The following is a 22,954-nucleotide window of genomic DNA, read 5'->3' as shown; positions in this document are numbered from 1 at the left end:
GTTTTTAACACACCCGTTTTAAGAGTGTACAAAGACAACAACTAACATAAAAGCAATATATAAATTGTCAAACCACCCAACTAGGACACACTGATCACCATAATGGTGACCAATTTTTTTCAATAAAACTTCAACATCTAAAAATTTGTTCATTCACAAAAAAGAAATTCTTGATTAGAAGTAGATGAATGACAGAAATAAGGTCAAACTGGTTTGTAAGAGCGATTTCTTGTCTTTTCAGTTGATTTAATCTAAAGCTGTGTCTGGAAGTCAGTTGTGGTTCTTGTGTTTCTCTTTTCTTCAGTGATTCTGCTTGTTATCATCAGGTGTCTTCAATAATCGAACAATCATCACTCAATTAATTAATTAATTATCTCATTAACTCTAACACTGCTTCAGTGTTACTTTTAACACCCTGCTGGTGGTTCCCATGAACACCGAGCTGTGTTAATTTAACACCGGGGAATTTACTGTGTATGGGATCAAACCGCAAAAATATGGGGTGGTGTGGCGCAGTGGATAAGACACATGCCTTTGGTGTGAGAGACCCGGGTTCGAATCCACTGTGAGACACCAATGTGTCCCTGAGCAAGACACTTAACCCCTAGTTGCTCCAGAGGCGTGCGACCTCTGACATATATAGCAATTGTAAGTCGCTTTGGATAAAAGCGTCAGCTAAATGAATAAATGTAAAATGTAAATGTAAAAATAAGTAAATAAACGGCCTACCTTTCTTTGCTTTTCAACTCCCCACTATCCAACTTCTCCTTGATGCCCTGCATGGTCAACTGTCAGTGTCACCTGTTTAATGCACGTGAGTGACGCGCGTCGCGAGTGCGTGTATGTATGCGTGTTGCGTTTGTGTACTTTCTTAGGCGATGTATAATATTTATAATATAATCAATATAACAATATTTCATAGACACTTTGTGACGTGTGCTCTGCTGCACGTTAATTATATGCACAATGAGGAGAGAAGCTAAAATAAGCCCGAGTCCGACCCGGGCCCGATCTGTAAAAAAAAAAAAAAAACAGCCCGAGCCCGGCCTGAATGGGCTTAGCCTGTCGGGCCCCGTCGGGCCCCGACGGGCTTGCAGGGCTCTAGGCTATAATTTAGTAGGCTACACGTAGACTATTAGCCTAATAATAAAAGTTATGGCACTTCGGGTGAAAAATGTTGTCCTGTGTTCCATCTTTTAAACTTCTCCTCAAACGCATGCAGTGTAAATAAAGCAGTTAGGCTACATCAATGAAATGATAGTAAAGTTAGTCCACGGCCACACCCCCGTGCTAATGGTACCGCCCACGGCACAAATTACAAGACGAAAAATGGAAAAATAGAAAATCGGTTAGATTTAATTTATTCAAATGTTTGTTTCTTAAGTAACAATTTAGCAAAAGTAAAATTGAAAAAACGGGAGAAAAAGGCAAATATCCATTGACAATGTACTGGAAAAACAAACAAAAAGAATGTCTGGTTTCAGTTTTGCATTTTTGCATTTGCATTGTACACAGTAAAAAAGAATACATTGATTTTATTGATATTTACTCAATAAAATTGTGGCAACATTTTACAAGCAATATTATTAATTAAATTTAACAAATTAGAATTGAGTAATAATTAATCAAATTAATTCCTTAAAAGTTAACCATTTAAAATGAGTAAAATTTACAAAATATCTTTTATTGCCAACATTGAAGACACCTGGTGTTAACAAGCAGAATCACTGAAGGAGAAAACCATAATTAAAGTCACCATTGTGGAGATCAGTGTGTGTTTTAGTTGGGCTCTTGACCCTTAAATTATTAACTTTAAGTTTTGTTTGGCTGCTGTACATGAGTTATAACAGCCAGATGAACAAAGAGGAAAGGTGATCTGATGGTGTTGGTTGTGTTTTAACATAATCATTATTTCACAATCATTTGACCTGAATCTCTGAACTCACATAGAGTCCAATTTAGTAAGATTAACTTTATTAATTATAGCAGCACTGGTCTTGTACGGCAGAATATTTGTAACTTTTACAATGTAATCCAAATAATTTCTAAAAAGTTTCTCTAATACAAGACAGAGACACACAGACATCAATAATCAGCCTGTGAATCTCAACAATGGTGACAATTATAAAGCATGTTGCAGTGCATTCTGGGTGCCACCAATCAAAACTCATTCATGGCTCCCATCATGCATTGCTGCATGAATAAATAATGAGCTTATGATCAGAGGTGATCTGTTTGTCACCATTGCTGAGATTCATATGCAAAATCTTGAGGTGTGTGTGTGCCTAAAAAAAGTGTATATATTTTTTCTTTCTTTGATTTGATCATTTGGATTTCATTGAACAGGCTAAAAATATTATGCTGCTATAATTAATATAGTTAAACTAACTCATAAATTGGACTCTATATGAGTTCATTGATTTAGGTCAAATGATTGTGAAATAATGATTATGTAAAAACACAGCCAACACCATCAGATCACCTTTTCTCTTTGTTCATCTGGCTGTTAAAACTCATGTACAGCAGGCAAACAAAACTTAAAGTTAATAATTTAAGGTCAAGAGCCCAACTAAAACACACACTGATCTCCACAATGGTGACTTTAATTATGGTTTTCTCCTTCAGTGATTCTGCTTGTTAACACCAGGTGTCTTCAATGTTGGCAATAAAAGATATTTTGTAAATTTTACTCATTTTAAATGGTTAACTTTTAAGGAATTAATTTGATTAATTATTACTCAATTCTAATTTGTTAAATTTAATTAATAATATTGCTTGTAAAATGTTGCCACAATTTTATTGAGTAAATATCAATAAAATCAATGTATTCTTTTTTACAGTGTATGGTCTGAAAACTGAATTGTGAAGCGTTACACGGACCATTTCTAGATCCCAGAATGATAATTGTATAATTAAGTGATTAATTAAGTGATGATTGAGCATTAGTGATGAGCACCTGCTGTTAACAAGCAGAATCACTGAAGGAAAGAGAAACACAAGAACTACAACTGACTTCCAGCCACAGCAAAATCAACTGGAGATAAAAGAAGACATTAAATATCTCAAGATCTCAGCAGAGGAGGATTAAACAACTCCACGAACAGCATTACAAGCTGTTAAAAGGTCTACAAGCTCTGATTAAAAGGGCATCATATTAGTTTTACTCAAAACTGTGATTCTACAGCATAAGAGATAGTCATGTTGTGACCATCAGAAAATATGAAGAATTTTACAAATAGTTGTGCACAAAGAGTTTCACAGAAAAGGTATTGCATTACTAAGACTCACACAGACATCAAGAATCAGCATATGAATCTCAACAATGGTGACCATTAAAAAATGATGCATGCTGGATACTAGCATAATACAAAACTTATCCATGGCTCCCAGCATGCATTGCAGAATAAATCATTTTTTAATGGTCACCATTGTTGAGATTCATATGCTGATTCTTGATTACTGTGTAAGTCAGCATGATACCATAGAGGTTTTTAAAATCTGATTGTCACAACAATGGGCCTTACAGCAGAATCAGTTCTATTATAATGAATAATACAAGTAATACATCACCTGTCTCATCAGAGATTAGGCTCTGGAAAAGATCAGAGAATCAAGTCACTAAATGATGATTTTTATCATCTAAACACAGCCACATGCTCATATTTTCTTTTGGTGTATGTGTCATAACACATGTGTTTTATAAACACTCAGTTACAGCAGCCAGAGGAAAAACTGGTGTTATAAAGTCAAGGGTCAAGAGCCCATCTAAAGCAAACACTGATCACTATCATGGTGTCTTTAAATGAAACTCAAATCATTATCATCTAACCATCTGTTCATTCTCAATAACAACTTCTGTAGACGCATGACAAAAGTCAAACTGTTTGGTAATAAGTGAAGCTGGTAATGCTGTTTGTGTAGTGGTTTAATCCTCCTCTGCTGAGATCTTTAGAGATTTAAACGTCTTTTATCTTGAGTTGATTTCATCTAAGGCTGTGGTTGGAAGTCAGTTGTAGTTCTTTTGTTTCTCTTTCCTTCATTGATTCGGCTTGTTAACAGCAGGAGTTAATCACTAATGCTCAATAATCACTTAATTAATCACTTAATTTCTTGACTGCAATGTATATCTACTTTTAGTAAACTCAACTGAAATAAGTTCAGAGTACTGATAACTAGAGGTCTTCACAGTGAACCCGAGACCCGTCGACCCTGGACCCGACCCGGGACCCGTACGGTTTCGGGTCTATATTTTAAATGATCAGCCGGGTCCGGGTCGGGTCCGAATCTATTACTTCGGGTCCCGGGTCTGTTTAACATTGTGTGTATTATACCCGTGCGATCGGAGTCATCAGATCAGACTCGGAGAAAACCCGGCCGTGATTAGACACTGCTTGTGTTTTTTTGTAACTTGCAACTTGTAAAATTAGGACACTCAAAATAAATTGCTTTAAAAAGCATATTTTAGGTTGATCCAGGCCAGCTAGCGTGCATGTGCAGTCTCAAGCGCGTGTCATGTTTCTATGTCAACCAGTTACCAGAGCTTCAGTGAGGGACCGCCAAACCGCGCTTTAGATTTTACAATATAAATTAACAACCGTCTTGTTTAATCTTAAAGTTTTAGTGGTCAGATTCAGACTCGATGCAGAGCAGAGAGCACGGAGATGATAGCAAATAAATAACGTCAGCGGCCATGGCACTGAACGAGCAATCGTTATTATAACGTTAGTTCAAAAGGGCAAACAGTCAAAGTTATTATGCGAGTATCTCGAGTCAGAATGTAAGTTACATGTGCAAAGTTGCATTTGTCATCCGTCACCGTGACATCAAGTGGACTTTTGAAGCTGAAATAATGAGTGGATTAAGCTTGGACTTGGAATAACGAGAGGAATAACATGAATAACTTTCTTGTCGGAGGATTGTAATGCATGATCACAGCCAGTCAGGTACGTTACAAGGAAGGGAGAGGAGACTACTACGCTACCACGCCTTAAATTAGGTAAGACAAAAAGTTGTATTTTTCGCAACAGGTTTATTGACTTGTAATAGCAGTTTAAGGTGGAATATGTGACAATTGGGTCCAGTCGGGTCTGTGTCTTTCCGGCGGTTTCGGGTCCAGCTTTCAAATAATAGACGGGTCCAGGTCGGGTCCGGTTAGGCATTTCTCGCATCTGCACGGGTCCGGGTCCAGCTTTTGAAATAATAGACGGGTCCGGGTCGGTTCGGTTTAGCACATTACGGGTCTCTTTCGGGTTCGGGCACGAATATTTGGACCCGTGAAGACCTCTACTCATAACTATTGTTTTTATAAACTTAATTGAATTGAGGCAGTCGGTTTCTGAAATGAGTTAGCTTAACTTGTTGGGTTTTACAGTGAATTAAGGCAATCGGTGTCCTCAAATGTAATAAGTTAGCTTAACTTATTGAAGTTGACTTTGTGTGTGACATTGTGAGCTAACAGTAACTGCAAGTGCTCTGAGGTCATTTAAAGTTTGTCATTTCACTGTTTTTACTCAATAAAGTGAAGTTTCAGCTATATAAAGTATTTAAATGCAGTGCAAAGATTAATTGTGTATTAAGAAATATTATTGTTTTAGTGGACTCGATTAAAATAAGTTCAGAGTACTCATAACTATTGTTTTTATAAACTTAATTGAATTGAGGAGATCGGTTTCCTCAAATGAAATGAGTTAGCTTAACTTGTTGGGCTTTCGTGTGCTATTAATGGAGAAACATCATAACAGTTTAAAGTGAGACACTGACTTCCACACAGCAAAATCCCCAGTGTTAAATTAACACTCCTCAGTGTTTATATGTGTCCACACTACAGAGTGTTAAAATTAACACTGAAGCAGTGTTGAAGTTAATGAGATAATTAAGTGATTAATTAAGTGATGATTGGCCATTAGTGGTGACACCTGATGATAACAAGCAGACTCACTGAAGGAAAGAGAAAAAAACAATAACAGAAAAAAGAGAAACACAAGAACTACGACAATGTTGCACTTATTATTACCAGTTTGACTTTATTTCTGTCATACATCGACAAAAGTTCTTGAGATTTAACAGAAGTTTAGATGGTAATGTTTTATGGAAGTTTTCTTTTCAAGTTACCATTATGGTGGTCAGTGTTTGCTTTAGTTGGGCTCTTGACTCTTTTCATTTTGTTAACATTAGTTTTTCTCTGACTGTTCCATCATTGTATTTATAAAGCACATTTGTTACTGCAAGAGAAAACATGACCTGCTCACAATATGTTTTGATGATAAAAACATTATCATGTAGTGTCCTGATTCACTGATGTCATTCAGAGTCTAAATCTTTGACTATATTCTTGATGTCTTGTTTTAGTATTGGTGATTGTAGCTCTGAGATTCTACAGTTTTGAGATCCAACAGCAATATGAAAAAGTTTGAAAATACTTTGAGCAAAGAAGTTATTGTGTTTAAACGCACAGACATCAAGAATCAGCATATGAATCTCAACAATGGTGACAATAAACAAACTAGTGACGAACAGATCAACTCTGAACATCACAAAACAAGCTACTAAAGTCAGAACAAAACAATAGCAAAATAAAAGCAAACAGAAAAAACAATGAAAATTACAGGACAATTCAGCTGCATAATTTATTCATGCTGCAATGCATGATGTCAGCCATTGATGCGTTCTGATTGGTGGCTCCCATCATGCACTGCAACATTAAACATTTGTTTGATTGTCACCATTGTTGAGATTCATATGTAGATTCTTGATGTCTGTGTGTGATTTTAAGTCCTTCAGATCTTTAAAACATTATTGGAAGTAACTACTGTAGTGAAAAATTAATAAAACAATTAGATAATCAGTTTATAATGCTGGGTGACATCATTGAATCAGGTCACTAGTAATTTCATCATCGAAACATAACCAGGGCTGCATTTCCAAAAGCATCTTAAGCCTAACTTAATCACAGACCAACTGCAACAAATGGTCTATACCAGGTGTCACCAACCCTGCTCCTGGAGGGCTACAGTCCTGCAGATTTCAGCTCCAACCCCAATCAAACACACCTGGACCAGCTAATCAAGCTGTTCAGGGTTGCTTGATAATTACAGGCAGGTGTGTTGGAACAGGGTTGGACCTAAAGTCTGCAGGACAGTAGCCCTCCAGGAGCAGGGTTGGTGACACCTGGTCTATACGATCAAATTAGGCTTGCGATGCTTTCAGGAAACACAGTCGAAGTCATAGCTTCTCTTGCCACAACACATATGCTCTATAAGCACAGAGTTGGAGCAGCTATCTCATTAACTTCAACACTGCTTCAGTGTTAATTTTAACACTCTGTAGTGTGGACACATATAAACACTGAGGAGTGTTAATTTAACACTGGGGATTTTGCTGTGCACTCGATCTGGACTAAGATCAAAATGAATAAAATACAATATAAATGGATAGGACTTCATGAGATTATTTTCTAAAGTTTTGTCTGACGCAGATGTATTTTATTATTGTCTTCATGCTGATTTCTGTCATTGCAGATATAAATATAACGCTGGAGGAAGGATGCACCGTAAGTTGAGTTTCTGAAATTGAAGTTTTATATTTTAACAATTTAAGTGCATGGTCTAAAAGGGTCGTCTCTATTCTCTTAATGAGTAATGGGTGTGTTTTTGGCGTAACGTGCAACAAACCAATCAGAGTCTCATCTCCCATTCCCTTTAAAAGTCAGTTGTGCTCGCGCCATGGCAGATTCGCTATTTACATGACGGAATATGGAGGTGGAAAGACTGAATGCTTCTCAAGAGAGGAAACGGATCTGCTTGTGTGCGAGGTTAAAGCGCAAGAACACCATCTATGGGACAAGCCGGATTCCACGTTATCTTTATGTACACAATATTAATCTTTTACATTGTAATCCTTTTGTTTTTGATATTTGGCATGTTTGGGTTCTGCTGCTGCGCGTCCCTGTGTGTGTAATAAGCAGAGTGTATACTGCGTTGTGGACTTTCTAACGCGCTCTTTAAATAATCAAAAATAAATAAATACTGCGCCATTGAGTTTAGACCAGGTTTTAGTTGGTCAATGCCGCGTCTATTTCAGTTCCTCAAAATAGAAACGCACCATCAATGCCCCAGAACACACCTCGTTTTCAGACCAGAAGCCCATGGCCGCATAAATGGGCGCAAATGCATTTGCTATTTAAACAACGTGGCGCAGGACGTGAAAATGAAAACTGCGTCGGGCTGAAACTAGCAAAACACACTTGCATAGCACCTGGCGCTGCATTGCACCGGGTGTGTGATAGGGCCTTAGAGTTGAACTAACAATGGCAATGTTTCCATCAATGTATTGTAGCCTATGCAATTTTTGGGATATTGCATACGATTATGTGATTAGATAACTGGACTGATCAATCTCATCACACACCATCTCAAATTTTGTTTTGGTCATTCTGAAATGCCTGCTATCAAAATGATTTGGTTTGATTATCTCCCAGAACTGTCACACACATTAGGCATATAAATAAAAGATAACATGACAGTGTTACCCAGTCAACTATTTGCTTTATTTGCACAATTTCACAATTGTGATTTCAGAGTCATAACTGTTTCCAAAATCTTCTTGAGAAGATCGAGAACATCACATCTCAAGTGCTCTCTGTGACTGTAAGTCTTCAAGAGAAAAATAATCAAATAATCAAACATTTGTCAGTTATATACTGTAGATAATAGATGATTGACAAAACAGTGCTGTCTTATTTGCTCTGTTGACATTTGTGACACTGTTTATCTGATCAATAAATTAGACTGTGACCAACATTTTGACTGTGGCCTTCAACGCTTCAGGGAAGATTTTAGAGTCATCTTCATCATCATCATCATCTTCATCATCAGTCAGCCCAGCCTCCTATGGAAACCGTATCTTAAAAATCAGTGAAAAACTCATCTCTACATTGGTGAAGCCGACAGACACGAGTGACAATGTCAGTTTTGCTCTTGCTGTTGTAGGTGAGTGGAGAAACTGTTATTATTGATGATGAAACTGAGATTAAATATGATATCAGGGAGTTTATATAGACTAGAGAGCAGCGGTGGATCACGGGTGTCAGACGATAATACGATGATAAATGCAGCTACAGTAACTATAATTGTGAAGAATTACAAATGTTTTAGACAGTGTTTTCTGCTCTTTTTGTGTCTTTTGGTTCAAAGCCTTTCATCATTTGGTAGAAGCTCATCACATTAGACCAGGGGTGTCCAAACTCAGTCCTGGAGGGCCACTGTCCTGCAGAGTTTAGCTCCAACCCCAATTAAACACACCTGAACCAGATAATCAAGTAGGGCCTGTAAGACCTTGATTATCTGGTTCAGGTGTGTTTAATTGGGGTTGGAGCTAAACTCTGCAGGACAGTGGCCCTCCAGGACTGAGTTTGGACACCCCTGCATTAGACAGATGATTTTAAGGACGTTTTGGACATTTGGATTTGGAAGCTCAATCCCCAGTGTTAAATTAACACTCTCAGTGTTTATATGAGTACACACTCAGATTGTTATAAGTAACACTGAAGCAGAGGTGGAAAGTCCAGGGGTCAGAAAGTAAAAGTCCTGCCATATGTTTATTCCACCCATGAACTCAAACAGCAAAAACTCCAGCGTTAAATGAACTCTCCTGGGAGTTTATTTGGCTTCAGACTCAGACAATATAAGAGTGTTAAAGTTAATGAGATAATTAAGTGATTGATTGAGTGATGATTGAGCATTATTGAAGAAACCTGATGTTAACAAGCAGAATCACCAAAGGAGAAAATCTCATTTTTTAAGTTGCCATTATGGTGATCAGTGTTGGCTTTAGTTGGGCTCTTGACCCTTAAACTAACAATGTTAGCTTTTGTTTGGCTGTTGTATCCGAGTTATAACTCTCAGATGAACAAAGAGAAAAGTTGATCAGTTGGTGTTGGTTATGTTTTGACATAATCATCATTTGACCTGAATCACTGAACTCATTTAGAGAATTAGCTTTACCTTGTTGATTACTGCATCCTGTGACTCTACAGCAGTGGTTCCCAAACCTGTCCTGAAGGCACCCCAACACTGCACATTTTCTTTGTCTCCCTAATCAAACACACCTGATTCAACTCATCAGCTCATTAACCCATGTGATAATGAGCTGAATCAGGTGTGTTTGATTAGGGAGACAAAGAAAACGTGCAGTGTTGGGGTGCCTTCAGGACAGGTTTGGGAAACACTGCTCTACAGCATTAGCCTGGATGCCAGCCGAACTTAGCCCCGCCCACAAAATTTTTAGGTCGGGAAGTTCGGTCTGGACTCGATCCGTTGAGGAGCAATTATGCCCGAACAAAAATTGTTCGGACCAATCAAATTGTCAGGGCGGGCTTTATACGATGATGGACAGATGAGCAACGGTAACGTAATCATCTACGTCATCAACGAGCGCTTGGGTTGAATTCAAATGACTGCCGCTGGAAAATTGAGATTTCACGAGTTCACACTTACAAATAAGTCAGATAGAATAAATGCATATTTGGCGTGCTGTCTGAGGAGAGGGCTCGGGCTCGGTATTCGGCCCGAACCCAAAGTACTCCCCCCGTATTCCTGGCTGTGGGAGGACAAGCCGAGAGTGAGTGGAGGGATGCTGAAAACTGTGAAGGAATGTTAGGTGAGTTGACAGAGTGAATAATATGCTTCCTCTCATGCTGATAGTGTAGACATTGTGTTTGATGACAAGTTGATTGGATTGATTATGTGAACGTGCTCCTGCCGAACTTTATGAAACATCATGTGTAGATTCCGCCATCGCGTCTGTTATAGAAGATATCGACAGCGCATTAATTTTAAAAAGGAAAAGAGAACCGCGATCAAGGCATTTGTCGATCGGAATCATGAATGAAAACTTACTCCGTTGCTCTGATTGGTTGTAGGTCTATCCAATTGAGTGCAGAGGCATTTTCTTTCCTGGTTCGGTTGAAACACGCCCCATAATCAAAGCTCAATGGACCAGTATCAGACTCACATTCTGACTAGAATCTGAGTATGACGACATCAGGCTACTACAGCATACTATTTTCAGCATTTTCAATATAATCCAAAAGATTTCTTAAAAGTTGTTCAGATCAAAAGACTTTGAAAAAGTATATTATTTGGACACACAGACATCAAGAATCAGCCTGTGATTCTCAACAATGGTGACAATAATAAAGCATGTTGCAGTGCATTCTGGGGGCCACCAATCAAAACTCATTCATGGCTCCCATTCATTTCACACTTAACATCATATATTTTTTGTTATATTTCAGAATATATTTCAATGTATTTTTTTTTCTGTACACAGCAAAATCCCCAGTGTTAAATTAACACTCCTCAGTGTTTATATGTGTCCACACTACAGGGTGTTAAAAATTAACACTGAAGCAGTGTTGAAGTTAATGAGATAATTAAGTTAACACTGAAGCAGTGTTGAAGTTAATGAGATAATTAAGTGATTAATTAAGTGATGATTGGCCAGGTGACACCTGATGATAACAAGCAGACTCACTGAAGGAAAGAGAAACAAGAACAGAAAAAAGAGAAACACAAGAACTACTGACTTCGAGCCATTATTGCACTTATTATTTTACCAGTTTGACTTTATTTCTGTCATACATCTACACACGTTCTTATTTAGATTTAACAGAAGTTTAGATGGTAATGTTTTATGGAATGTTTCGTTTCATGTCACCATTATGGTGGTCAGTGGTTGCTTTAGTTGGGCTCTTGACACTTTATTATTTAACATCAGTTTTTCTCTGGCTGTTCCAACTCTGTGCTTATAGAGCATATGTGTTGTGGCAAGAGTAACTATGACTTTGGCTGTGTTTCCTGAAAACATTGCAAGCCTAATTTGATCGTATAGACCATTTGTTGCAGTTGGTCTGTGATCAAGTTAGGTTTAAGATGCTTTTGGAAATGCAGCCCTGGTTATGTTTCGATGATGAAATTACTAGTGACCTGATTCAATGATGTCACCCAGCATTATAAACTGATTATCTAATTGTTTTATCATTTTTTCACTACAGTAGTTACTTCCAGCAATATTTGAAAGATCTGAAGGATTTAAAATCACACACTGACATCAAGAATCTACATATGAATCTCAACAATGGTGACAATCAAACGAATGCTTAATGTTGCAGTGCATGATGGGAGCCACCAATCAGAATGCATCAATGGCTGACATCATGCATTGCAGCATGAATAAATTATGCAGCTGAATTGTCCTGTAATTTTCATTGTTTTTTCTGTTGGCTTTTATTTTGCTATTGTTTTGTTCTGACTTTAGTAGCTTGTTTTGTGATGTTCAGAGTTGATCTGTTCGTCACTAGTTTGTTTATTGTCACCATTGTTGAGATTCATATGCTGATTCTTGATGTCTCTGTGTTTAAACACAATAACTTCTCTGCTCAAAGTATTTTCAAAATTTTTGATATTGCTGTTGGATCTCAAACTGTAGAATCTCAGAGCTACAATCACCAATAATAAAACAAGACATCAATTATATAGTCAAAAATGTAGACTCTGAATGACATCAGTGAATCAGGACACTATATGATAATGTTTTTATCATCAAAACATATTGTGAGCAGGTCATGTTTTCTCTTGCAGTAACAAATGTGCTTTATAAACACAGAGTTGTAGCAACCAGAGAAAAACTAATATTAAAAAATGAAAAGTGTCAAGAGCCCAACTAAAGAAAACACTGACCACCATAATGGTATCTTGAAAAGAAAAATTCCATAAAATATTACCGTCTAAACTTCTGTTGAATCTCAAGAACTTTTGTCGATGTATGACAGAAATAAAGTCAAACTGGTAATAATAAGTGCAACAATGTGTAATGACTCGAAATCAGTAGTTCTTGTGTTTCTCTTTTTTCTGTTCTTGTTTTTTCTCTTTCCGTCAATGATTCTGCATATTAACATCAGGTGTCACCACTAATGGCCAATCATCACTTAATTAATCACTTAATTATCTCATTAACTTCAACACTGCTTCAGTGTTAATTTTAACACTCTGTAGTGTGGACACATATAAACACTGAGGAGTGTTAATTTAACACTGGGGATTTTGCTGTGTATGGGTCCCCAAAAGTGTCAAAAATAAATGTGGCATATATTCAAAATACATTGAAATATAACAAAAATATATGATGTTAAGTGTGAAATATATTTATTGGGGCAATTTCAAATATTTGCATATATTCCAAAATATACTCTGAAAATATATTTCAAACAAATTTCTTTTGTGTATGGGTAGCATACTCTAATCATAGGGAAGTAGAAGTGCTAAAAGTTGATTGTCAAAGTTTTTTTTTTTTTTTTTCCCGTCACCTTACTGAATTTTTCGTCAACGATACCAGGGACACCGAAGCACCGGGGAACATGAAATTTGGTGGGCATGTAGCCCCACTAGACTTCTAAGGAAAAATTTCGTTTGGTCCCCGGGGGCCACTCCCCCCCCCCGCGCTGGGCCCCCCCAAACCCAAAAAAATGCAGTTTTTCCTAAATAACTACCTGAACCGTGGCACCGAGGATGAAGAATTTTTTATGGTATGTTGGTCTACTAGACTTTTACGGAAAAATTTCGTTTGGTCCCCGGGGGCCACTTTCCCCCCCCGCGCTGGGGCCCCCGTAAATTTTTCGTCAACGATACCAGGGACACCGAAACACCGGGGAACATGAAATTTGGTGGGCATGTAGCCCCACTAGACTTCTACGGAAAAATTTCGTTTGGTCCCCGGGGGCCACTCCCCCCCCGCGCTGGGCCCCCCCAAACCCAAAAAAATGCAGTTTTTCCTAAATAACTACCTGAACCGTGGCACCGAGGATGAAGAAATTTTTATGGTATGTTTTTATGTATGGTATGCAAGCATGCACACACACTGACATCCACACGCACAGACACACACCCATACACACACATACAAATCCACATGCACAGACACACACACACAAACACACACGCGCACACATGTACGCACACATACATACACGCACAGACACACACACACACACACACAGACACACACATACACAAACACACACACATACACACACACACACACACACACACACACACACACACACACACAGACAGACATGCACATACTACTACTTTTTTTAGGTATATACATAAACACGCAATACAGCCAAATTACTCCACGTCATTTATTTTTGTGGAAAGCCAGTGCAGGCCTGAGCGGCGGTCATATTTTGTACCGCGATGCGGTACATCTAGTTATCTCATTAACTTCAACACTGCTTCAGTGTTACTCATAACACTCTGAGTGTGGACTCATATAAACACTGGGCAGTGTTAAGATGACCTTACAGTTAATAGTGATTAATTTGATCTGTTAACTGAATAAATGTAAAAATAAGTTAATTTGAAGGGTTCATCAGAGATGAAAACCCAACAGTAGTGAATATTCATTTTATTTGTTTGTCTTTTGTGCAAATTCAATGGAATTGGACTTTCATAAAAATTGTAAATAAATTAATACAGCACATAACTGTTTGTTTGTTTTTCATCAGAGGTTGAGGTCTTCATGGTTGGACCACAGGTCACCTTAGATAAAATCCCTCGACTTGACACGACAAATTCTTCTGTGGACATCGATCTCATTGGGATCGCCAACAACAACAATGAAACAAGTATGTGAGATGTTTCTGTAGGTTTGAAACATTTTAGAAAGAGTTATCATCCCATTCCCACATAGCAACATTTTGACATCCCAGATCCACTGCATAATTTATTACTGATTGTTATAATATTGCTGGATCTCATGCTGCAGTAACACAGGGTTTGTGATGTGAAAATAGTAATGATACAACACAATTGTTAGATTCCAAAAACACCAGTGAATCAGGTTATTTCATGACGAATATAAAACCATCAACAGGTAACCATCATCACCTGATCTCATTTCACTTTAGCTTTCTTTGCTGCTGCAAATGTGTATCACAGCAGCCAAAAAAGGCAAAGATATGATAAGAGGTAAGAGCCCAACTAAACACTAATCATCATTATGGTGACTTCAAATGAAACACATTAGAGTTAAACCTCTGTTAATTCTCAATAAAACTTCTGTAGACGTCTGACAGAAATAAAGTCAGTCTGGTTAGTAATAAGTGAAGCTGGTAATGCTGTTTGTGGAGTTGTTTAATCCTCCTCTGCTGAGATCTTCACAGATTTAATGTCTTCTTTTCTCTTCAGTTGATTTCATCTAAGACTGTGGCTGAAGTCACTTGTAGTTCTTGTGTTTCTGCTCGTCTCTTTTTCTGTTCTCTTCTTTCCTTCAGTGATTCTGCTTGTTAACAGGCTTATTAAGGCTGAGATGACTCCATATTTAATATACACAGATTTTGTGGCTCAGATAATGTTCAATTCTGGTTTATTTCTTTACTCTTGGCTGACATGTGGCATTGCTATGGCCTGCTTGTGGCCCAGATCTGGCAAATAGGAGTGAGCCGCCCAAGGGCCGTCATTCCACGCGATGTGGGCCAGATCAGTTTTCCACATGTGTGCCAGATGTGGGCCGGATCTGGGACGTCAAAATGTTGCTATGTGGGTTACCACTAAGCCACATTTGCTTATTATAATTATTTCTTTTTGTAGTATTGTATGTAAGCTTCTGTGTCTGTCACACAGGATCAGCTGCTGTGGCTTTCATGAGTTATAACACAATGGAGAATCTACTGAAGCCAGGCTTCTTCAACACATCAAATGACACGATTAAAACCATGATGTCCACTGTGATCTCAGCTACTCTTCCCAAAACCACCAACACTAAACTCACCAAACCAGTCAACTTCACCCTCAAACACATCAGAGTGAGAGACTGAAATGTGTTTTTGTCCAACCTGAGAACTGATGAACATCTGAAAACATCTAATATTCACTGTTGTTATATTTTCTGCATGTTCTTTCTTCTTCTTGCAGGAGTTTGACCCCAACGGTTCTCTGTCCTGTGTGTACTGGGATATCAGCGAGTGGATTGTAGACGGTTGTTCTGTTTTAGAGACCAACAGCAACTACACTGTGTGTTCCTGTGTTCATCTGTCCACATTCGCTCTCATCATGCAAACCAGCCGCCCACCAGAGGTACGAGAGCATTTATAGTGAGCATTGAAGCACAGATTTGGCACTCATGTACTCTGACATGTTTTCTCAGAGCGACTCACTGCTGGACCTGTTGAATTTGGTGTGTGTGATCGTGGGGCTGGTGTTCTTCAGTTTGGCCCTGTTGACCTTTGCTCTTTGTCAGTGGAGTCCTGGAGTGAATAATGTGGCTCGAATCAACCTCTGTGTGAGTCTGCTGTTGGCTCACCTTCTGTTCCTGCTCACACAACAGTTCCTGAGCCTCATACGCCCTCATCAGGTGAGAATGATGAAGGAGCCCTACAGCTCAGCACAGTCTCACTGAGAATCATCATAACCGTCTCTCATGATCTCCAGGTGTTGTGTGCCGTGATATCAGGTGTGCTGCACTTCCTCTTTCTCTCCGGCTTTGTGTGGATGTTCATTGAAGCTGTGCTGCTCTTCATCTGTGTGAAGAACCTATCACAGATCAGCTCCAAAAAGAGGGAGGTGCTTAGCAGTGGATTCCTGTGTGTGATTGGATATACGATTGCTCTGGTTGTGGTGGCCGTGTCTGTCGGGCTGCTTCCTGAAGGATACGGCAGTAAAGAGTGAGTTATTGTTGTTGTGTTTTTAAGTTCATTTGATTAGAGGGAATTAAAGCAGCTTGGGGCTTTTGTGACATTTCTTATCTGATAAAAAAAAAATGTTTACACACTGTAAAAACACAAGTTTAAAAAGACTAAAAAAGTCAACACCAGACATAGTATTTTTGACACATTCATTCAGTTTTTATATTATGTTTCCTCTAAACAGTTGCTGGATTAAAATTGATAAAGGTTTTATCTGGAGTTTTCTGGGTCCTGTTTGTGTCATACTAGCAGTAAGCACATTTCTTATTTCTCATGATTGTAATTTATATTAAAGGGAAATCAAGGTGATTATTTATTATTTTTCTACTTTTCAGTTAAACATGATTCTCTTCATCAACATCATCATCAATCTGAACTCAACTCTCAAAAATCTGAACGCTGAAGTTTCACAGATGAAACAAACCAAGTAACAAACATTCAGATTCAAACACTCCATAGAAAAAAAAGTAGTCAATAAAGACACTTTAACTCTTTCTCTACAGGATTATGGTATTTAAAACACTGGCTCAGTTTGTGATTCTTGGTTGCTCCTGGATTCTGGGTTTCTTCACTAATGGCAGGAAGGAGCTGGAGATCCTCTTCCTGATCTTGAACTCCCAGCAGGGAACCTTCATCTTCCTGGTCTATTGTGTCCTCAATAATGAGGTCAGATATCACTTAATTTACCACCATATTCCATGAAAGACTATTACAGTTGTTTATTACAGTTGTTTTCTTATTATAGGCAATCCATGACTTTTATAAAGAAATGTCAGAGGCAGTTGTTTAATCTGTTACACAGTAAATTCCCCAGTGTTAAATTAACACTGCTCAGAGCACATATGGTCCCACTCTACATGGTGTTAAAGTAACACTGAAGCAGTGTTAAAGTTAATGAGACAATTAAGTGATTAATTGAGTGATGATTGAGCATTATTGAAGACACCTGATGATAACAAGCAGAATCACTGAAGGAGAAAATCTCAAATTGTAAGCCAGCGTTATAGCGATCAATGGTTGCTTTAGTTGGGCTCTTGACCCTTAAATCATTAACTTTAGTTTTTGTTTGGCTGTTGTATCTGAGTTATAACTGCCAGATAAACAAAGAGAAAAGTTGATCAGGTGGTGTTGGTTATGTTTTGACATAATCATAATTTGACCTGAATCACTGAACTCATTTAAAGTCTAATCTCTGACTTAAATGTATATTGTTAATTACAGCATCACTGTGATTCTACAGCATAACATCCAGACTATTCAAAATAATCTAAAGTATTTCTTAAAAGTTGTTCTGATAAAACAAATATTTATTTTAGGCACACACAGACATCAAGAATCAGTGTATGAATCTCAACAATGGTGACAAACAGAATATTCAATTAGGGAAAGGAAATTAGTAAAACAATTCAGATCATAATTTATTCATACCACAATGCATGATGGGAGCCATGAATGAGTTTTGATTGGTGGCACCCAGAATGCACTGCAACATGTTTATTGTTGTCACCATTGTTGAGATTCACAGGCTGATTCTTGATGTCTGTGTGTATACATAAAGTAATATTCAAAGTCTTTTGATCAGAACAACTTTAAAAAAATATTTTGGATTATATTGAAAATGCTGAAAACCATTAGCTGTAGAATCACAGGCTGCTGTAATCAACAATATACATTTAAGTCTGAGATTAGACTTTAAATGAGTTCAGTGATTCAGGCAAATTATGATTATGTCTAAACATAACCAACACCACCTAATCAACTTTTATCTTTGTTCATCTGGCAGTTATAACTCAGATACAACAGCCAAACAAAATCTAAAGTTAATGATTTAAGGGTCAAGAGCCCAACTAAAGCAAACACTGATCTCCATAACGATGTCTTAAAAAATAATATTTTCTCCTTTGGTGATTCTGCTTGTTAACATCAGGTGTCTTCAATAATGGTCAATCATCACTCAATGAATCACTTAATTATCTCATTAACTTTAACACTCTTGAGTGTTAATTTAACACTCATATTTTAACACTTTAACACTCTTGAGTCTGGAGTCATATAAACTCCCAGGGGAGTTCAATTAACACTGGAGTTTTTGCTGTTGGACCTCAAGGTACATATATGTACCTTTTTGAGGGTCAAAAAGCATTAAAAGGTACATATACACGGTATATGTACCGTTTCTTTTAAATGTTAAGGTACAATATTGTACCCTTGAGGGTACAGCCCCAGTGACAAGCCATTGTACCCCTAAAGGTACAATTATGTACTTTATTTTCTGAGCGTGTATGTAGAGCCAGCCCTGATTGGCTGCTTGAATATCAATTTAAAAGAACGTCCAGTTCGCTGTCTTTCTTTCTTTTGGCCATCGGTGGAGAAGAAGTCATAGCACGGTTACTCATGGTTCAACCGAGGAGGTCCTTCAGAAAATATCAGAAGCAGACATAGAAGTAACCGTCGTCGAGATGAAAGGAGATAAAATGGACTTTCAGGCAAATGACACTTACTCAGATGATACTAATTTATATGTCACAGTTAGACATTGAGTTTAAAATGAAATGTTGGAAAATGTGAAAATGAAATGGATTTAACAAACTCTGATTTTAATTCAGCGTGTGTGTAATATATACATATCATTATAGTCAACGATTTTACCCTGTCAAAGCCAATTTTGTACAATTTTTGAAGGGTCCATTTTTGTACTGTTAAATAAAGGTACAAAATTGTCACGACAGGTACAAGACTGGTCTCTTAAGGTACAAATCACAAGGGTACAAATATGTACCCTATGCCAAGGGTACAATATTGTACCCTTGAGGGTACAGCCCCAGTGACAAGCCATTGTACCCCTAAAGGTACAATTATGTACTTTATTTTCTGAGAGTGTATGTATATATATATACACAGTAAAATCCTCAGTGTTAAATCAACACTGCTCAGAGCACATATGGTCCCACTCTACATGGTGTTAAAGTAACACTGAAGCAGTGTTAAAGTTAATGAGATAATTAAGTGATTAATTTAGTGATGATTTAGAATTATGATTTAGAACACCATCAGATCACATTGTCTCTTTGTTCATCTGACTGTTATAAATCAATAACAGCAGACAAGCAAAATTTAAAGTAAACATATAAGGGTCAATAGCCCAACTAAAGCAAACAATGATCACCATAATGGTGGCTTACAATTTGAGATTTTCTCCTTCAGTGATTCTGCTTGTTACCATCAGGTGTCTTCAATAATGCTCAATCATTACTCAATTAATCACTTAATTATCTCATTAACTTTAACACTGCTTCAGTGTTACTTTAACACCATGTAGAGTGGGACCATATGTGCTCTGAGCAGTGTTGATTTAACTCTGGGGATTTTGCTGTGTAGTTCTTGATTAGCTAATAGTGAACTACTACATTCATCTGAGCGCTATTACTTACTAATTTGTTAATCATAGTTTCTTGTTAGTTAATAGTAGTTACTAGAATGTTAATAATTCGTTACTCGTTTGTTCCTGTGTAATTATTCATTAATGAAGGAACAGTATTCTAAAGTGTTACTGATTAGTTCATCATTAACTAACCACTTAAAAATGACTTACAACTGAATGTTAAGTGTTACTGGAAATTCCACTGTGGTTGATGAGTTTCAGAGGTTAAATGGATGTCATGAAGTCACTCAGCTCCTCTCGTCTCATTCTTGTCCAGGTCAGACAGCAGTTCAGGAAGTTCTTCAGATGTCTTTGCTGTGTCAAACAACACTGAGGACTACAGCAATCACGATCAGGAAATAAAAAGTGCCATTATTATACGTATTTTTTATATAACAGAGTGAATGTTTTGGGAATTTTAAATTCATAATTCAAATTGAATGATAGAAAAACATGTAATACGAGTGTCTTATTTTATAGCTGTTAATATTATTGATGTAAAGCTGTTAAATGTTATTTAGTCTTTTGTAAACACAGGATTTTTTGGTGGAGGGTGAAAAGCATATTTTTACAGATTCTTCAGAATATTGATATACTGAAATATTTGTAAGTAAATGTTGGCAAAAAAAAAAAAAAAAATGTTTCATGTGTGCATGGTGAAGGGAAATAAATTAATTTACATTCAGAGTTGTAAAGTTATAAATTTGTCAATCTTGCAAAAATATATTTTTGTTTGTGAAGGTCAGAAAGCCGTTTCTTTTTGTAAGGACCCATTTTACAGTACACTACTTTAATTGTCTACACTGTAAAACCCAACAAGTTAAGCTTACTCATTTCATTTGAGGAAACCGACTGCCTCAATTCAATTAAGTTTATAAAAACAATAGTTATGAGTACTCTGAACTTATTTCAGTTGAGTTTACTAAAAGTAGATATACATTGCAGTCAATAAATTAAGTGATTAATTAAGTGATTATTGAGCATTAGTGATTAACACCTGCTGTTAACAAGCCGAATCAATGAAGGAAAGAGAAACACAAGAACTACAACTGACTTCCAGCCACAGCCTTAGATGAAATCAACTCAAGATAAAAGACGTTTAAATCTCTAAAGATCTCAGCAGAGGAGGATTAAACCACTACACAAACAGCATTACCAGCTTCACTTATTACCAAACAGTTTGACTTTTGTCATGCGTCTACAGAAGTTGTTATTGAGAATGAACAGATGGTTAGATGATAATGATTTGAGTTTCATTTAAAGACACCATGATAGTGATCAGTGTTTGCTTTAGATGGGCTCTTGACCCTTGACTTTATAACACCAGTTTTTCCTCTGGCTGCTGTAACTGAGTGTTTATAAAACACATGTGTTATGACACATACACCAAAAGAAAATATGAGCATGTGGTTGTTTTAAGATAATAAAAATCATCATTTAGTGACTTGATTCTCTGATCTTTTCCAGAGCCTAATCTCTGATGAGACAGGTGATGTATTACTTGTATTACTCATTATAATAGAACTGATTATGCTGTAAGGCCCATTGTTGTGATTAACAGATTTTAAAAACCTCTATGGTATCATGCTGACTTACACAGTAATCAAGAATCAGCATATGAATCTCAACAATGGTGACCATTAAAAAATGATTTATGCCGCAATGCATGCTGGGAGCCATGGATAAGTTTTGTATTATGCTAGTACCCAGCATGCATAATTTTTTAATGGTCACCATTGTTGAGATTCATATGCTGATTCTTGATGTCTGTGTGAGTCTTAGTAATGCAATACCTTTTCTGTGAAACTTTTTGTGCACAACTATTTGTAAAATCCTTCATATTATCTGATGGTCACAACATGGCTAGCTCTTATGCTGTAGAATCACAGTTTTGAGTTAAACTAATATGTTGCCCTTTTAATCAGAGATCAGACTCTGAATGAAATCAGTGAATCAAGTCACTAAATGATGATTGTCATCAACAATCCTTCACCATCAACATCCGATCAGACTTTTCTTTGTCTTTTGTACCATAACTAATATGTTTTATAAACACTCAATTATAGCAGCCAGAGAAAATCTTAAGTGCAAAAGTCAAGGGTCAAGAGCCAAACTAAAGCAAACGCTGATCTCCATCATGGTGACCTTAACCCCCTGAGGTCGGCAATCACGCCGGCGTGATCTACTCGTTTTTTTTTTTTATCAGTGCAAAATACTCTGTTGATTTTGATTTTACATACTTGTGTTGTACATCATTCAAAGCTGTTAAATCTCGTCTTTTATTTGTGTACACTCATAATAAAAACAAAATGTTGTGTTTTCCGTAAAACAAAGAAAATAAACATGATGCGCGTTCTGCCGTCTCTCTCAATGTGAAACTCATTCTGAAACGCGACAGAAAATGACCTGTAACTCAGCGAATGTTTGTCACACAGACTTGAAACGCATGTCTATACAACGCTTGGAATCTCTATTTTTAAAGTATGTAAATAATATAAAAAACAAATATTCAATTTTTAAGTAATCCATACGAAAGCAGCGGCATGTACAGTTTCTCAAACGCGTCCTCATTAAATTTTATTTGAACACGCCTACGAGCGCACGAGCGATTGACATGCAAATGATCCATGCGGAGAAACGCAGACCTGTAAAACGCCCTCATCACCTCAAAACAAAGAAGCAGAGACTTCGTAACTTACTCCTTACTGTGTTTGAAAGACGCGCCAGAGCTTACATTGGATTTAGGCTACCTCAGAAGAAGAAGAACGCGATTTGTAGACAAGAAAGAT

At 37.2% G+C, this 22,954-nt stretch overlaps 1 protein-coding gene across 1 annotated transcript in view; it reads left to right on the top strand.

The window, feature by feature from the left end:
* Positions 1–20,787, top strand: part of LOC307152332 (adhesion G protein-coupled receptor E3-like) — an 89,545-nt gene extending 68,758 nt beyond the window's left edge. Inside the window, exons 7-18 of the mRNA XM_079860876.1 lie at positions 7,518–7,549; positions 8,577–8,645; positions 8,786–8,987; positions 14,567–14,686; positions 15,684–15,865; positions 15,975–16,136; positions 16,207–16,413; positions 16,491–16,723; positions 16,929–16,995; positions 17,080–17,171; positions 17,248–17,410; positions 20,443–20,787. Coding sequence (XP_079717002.1) covers positions 7,518–7,549; positions 8,577–8,645; positions 8,786–8,987; positions 14,567–14,686; positions 15,684–15,865; positions 15,975–16,136; positions 16,207–16,413; positions 16,491–16,723; positions 16,929–16,995; positions 17,080–17,171; positions 17,248–17,410; positions 20,443–20,499 — 1,586 coding nt within the window. The 3' untranslated portion in view covers positions 20,500–20,787. The remainder of the gene's footprint in view (positions 1–7,517; positions 7,550–8,576; positions 8,646–8,785; positions 8,988–14,566; positions 14,687–15,683; positions 15,866–15,974; positions 16,137–16,206; positions 16,414–16,490; positions 16,724–16,928; positions 16,996–17,079; positions 17,172–17,247; positions 17,411–20,442) is intronic.
* The last annotated feature ends 2,167 nt before the right edge of the window (positions 20,788–22,954 follow it).

Source organism: Squalius cephalus (genome assembly GCF_949319135.1).
Source record: "Squalius cephalus genome assembly, chromosome: 2".
Taxonomy (NCBI): Eukaryota; Metazoa; Chordata; class Actinopteri; order Cypriniformes; family Leuciscidae; genus Squalius; species Squalius cephalus.
The sequence above is the reverse complement of the archived record's forward strand: the minus strand, read 5'-3'. Positions and strand labels throughout refer to the sequence as shown.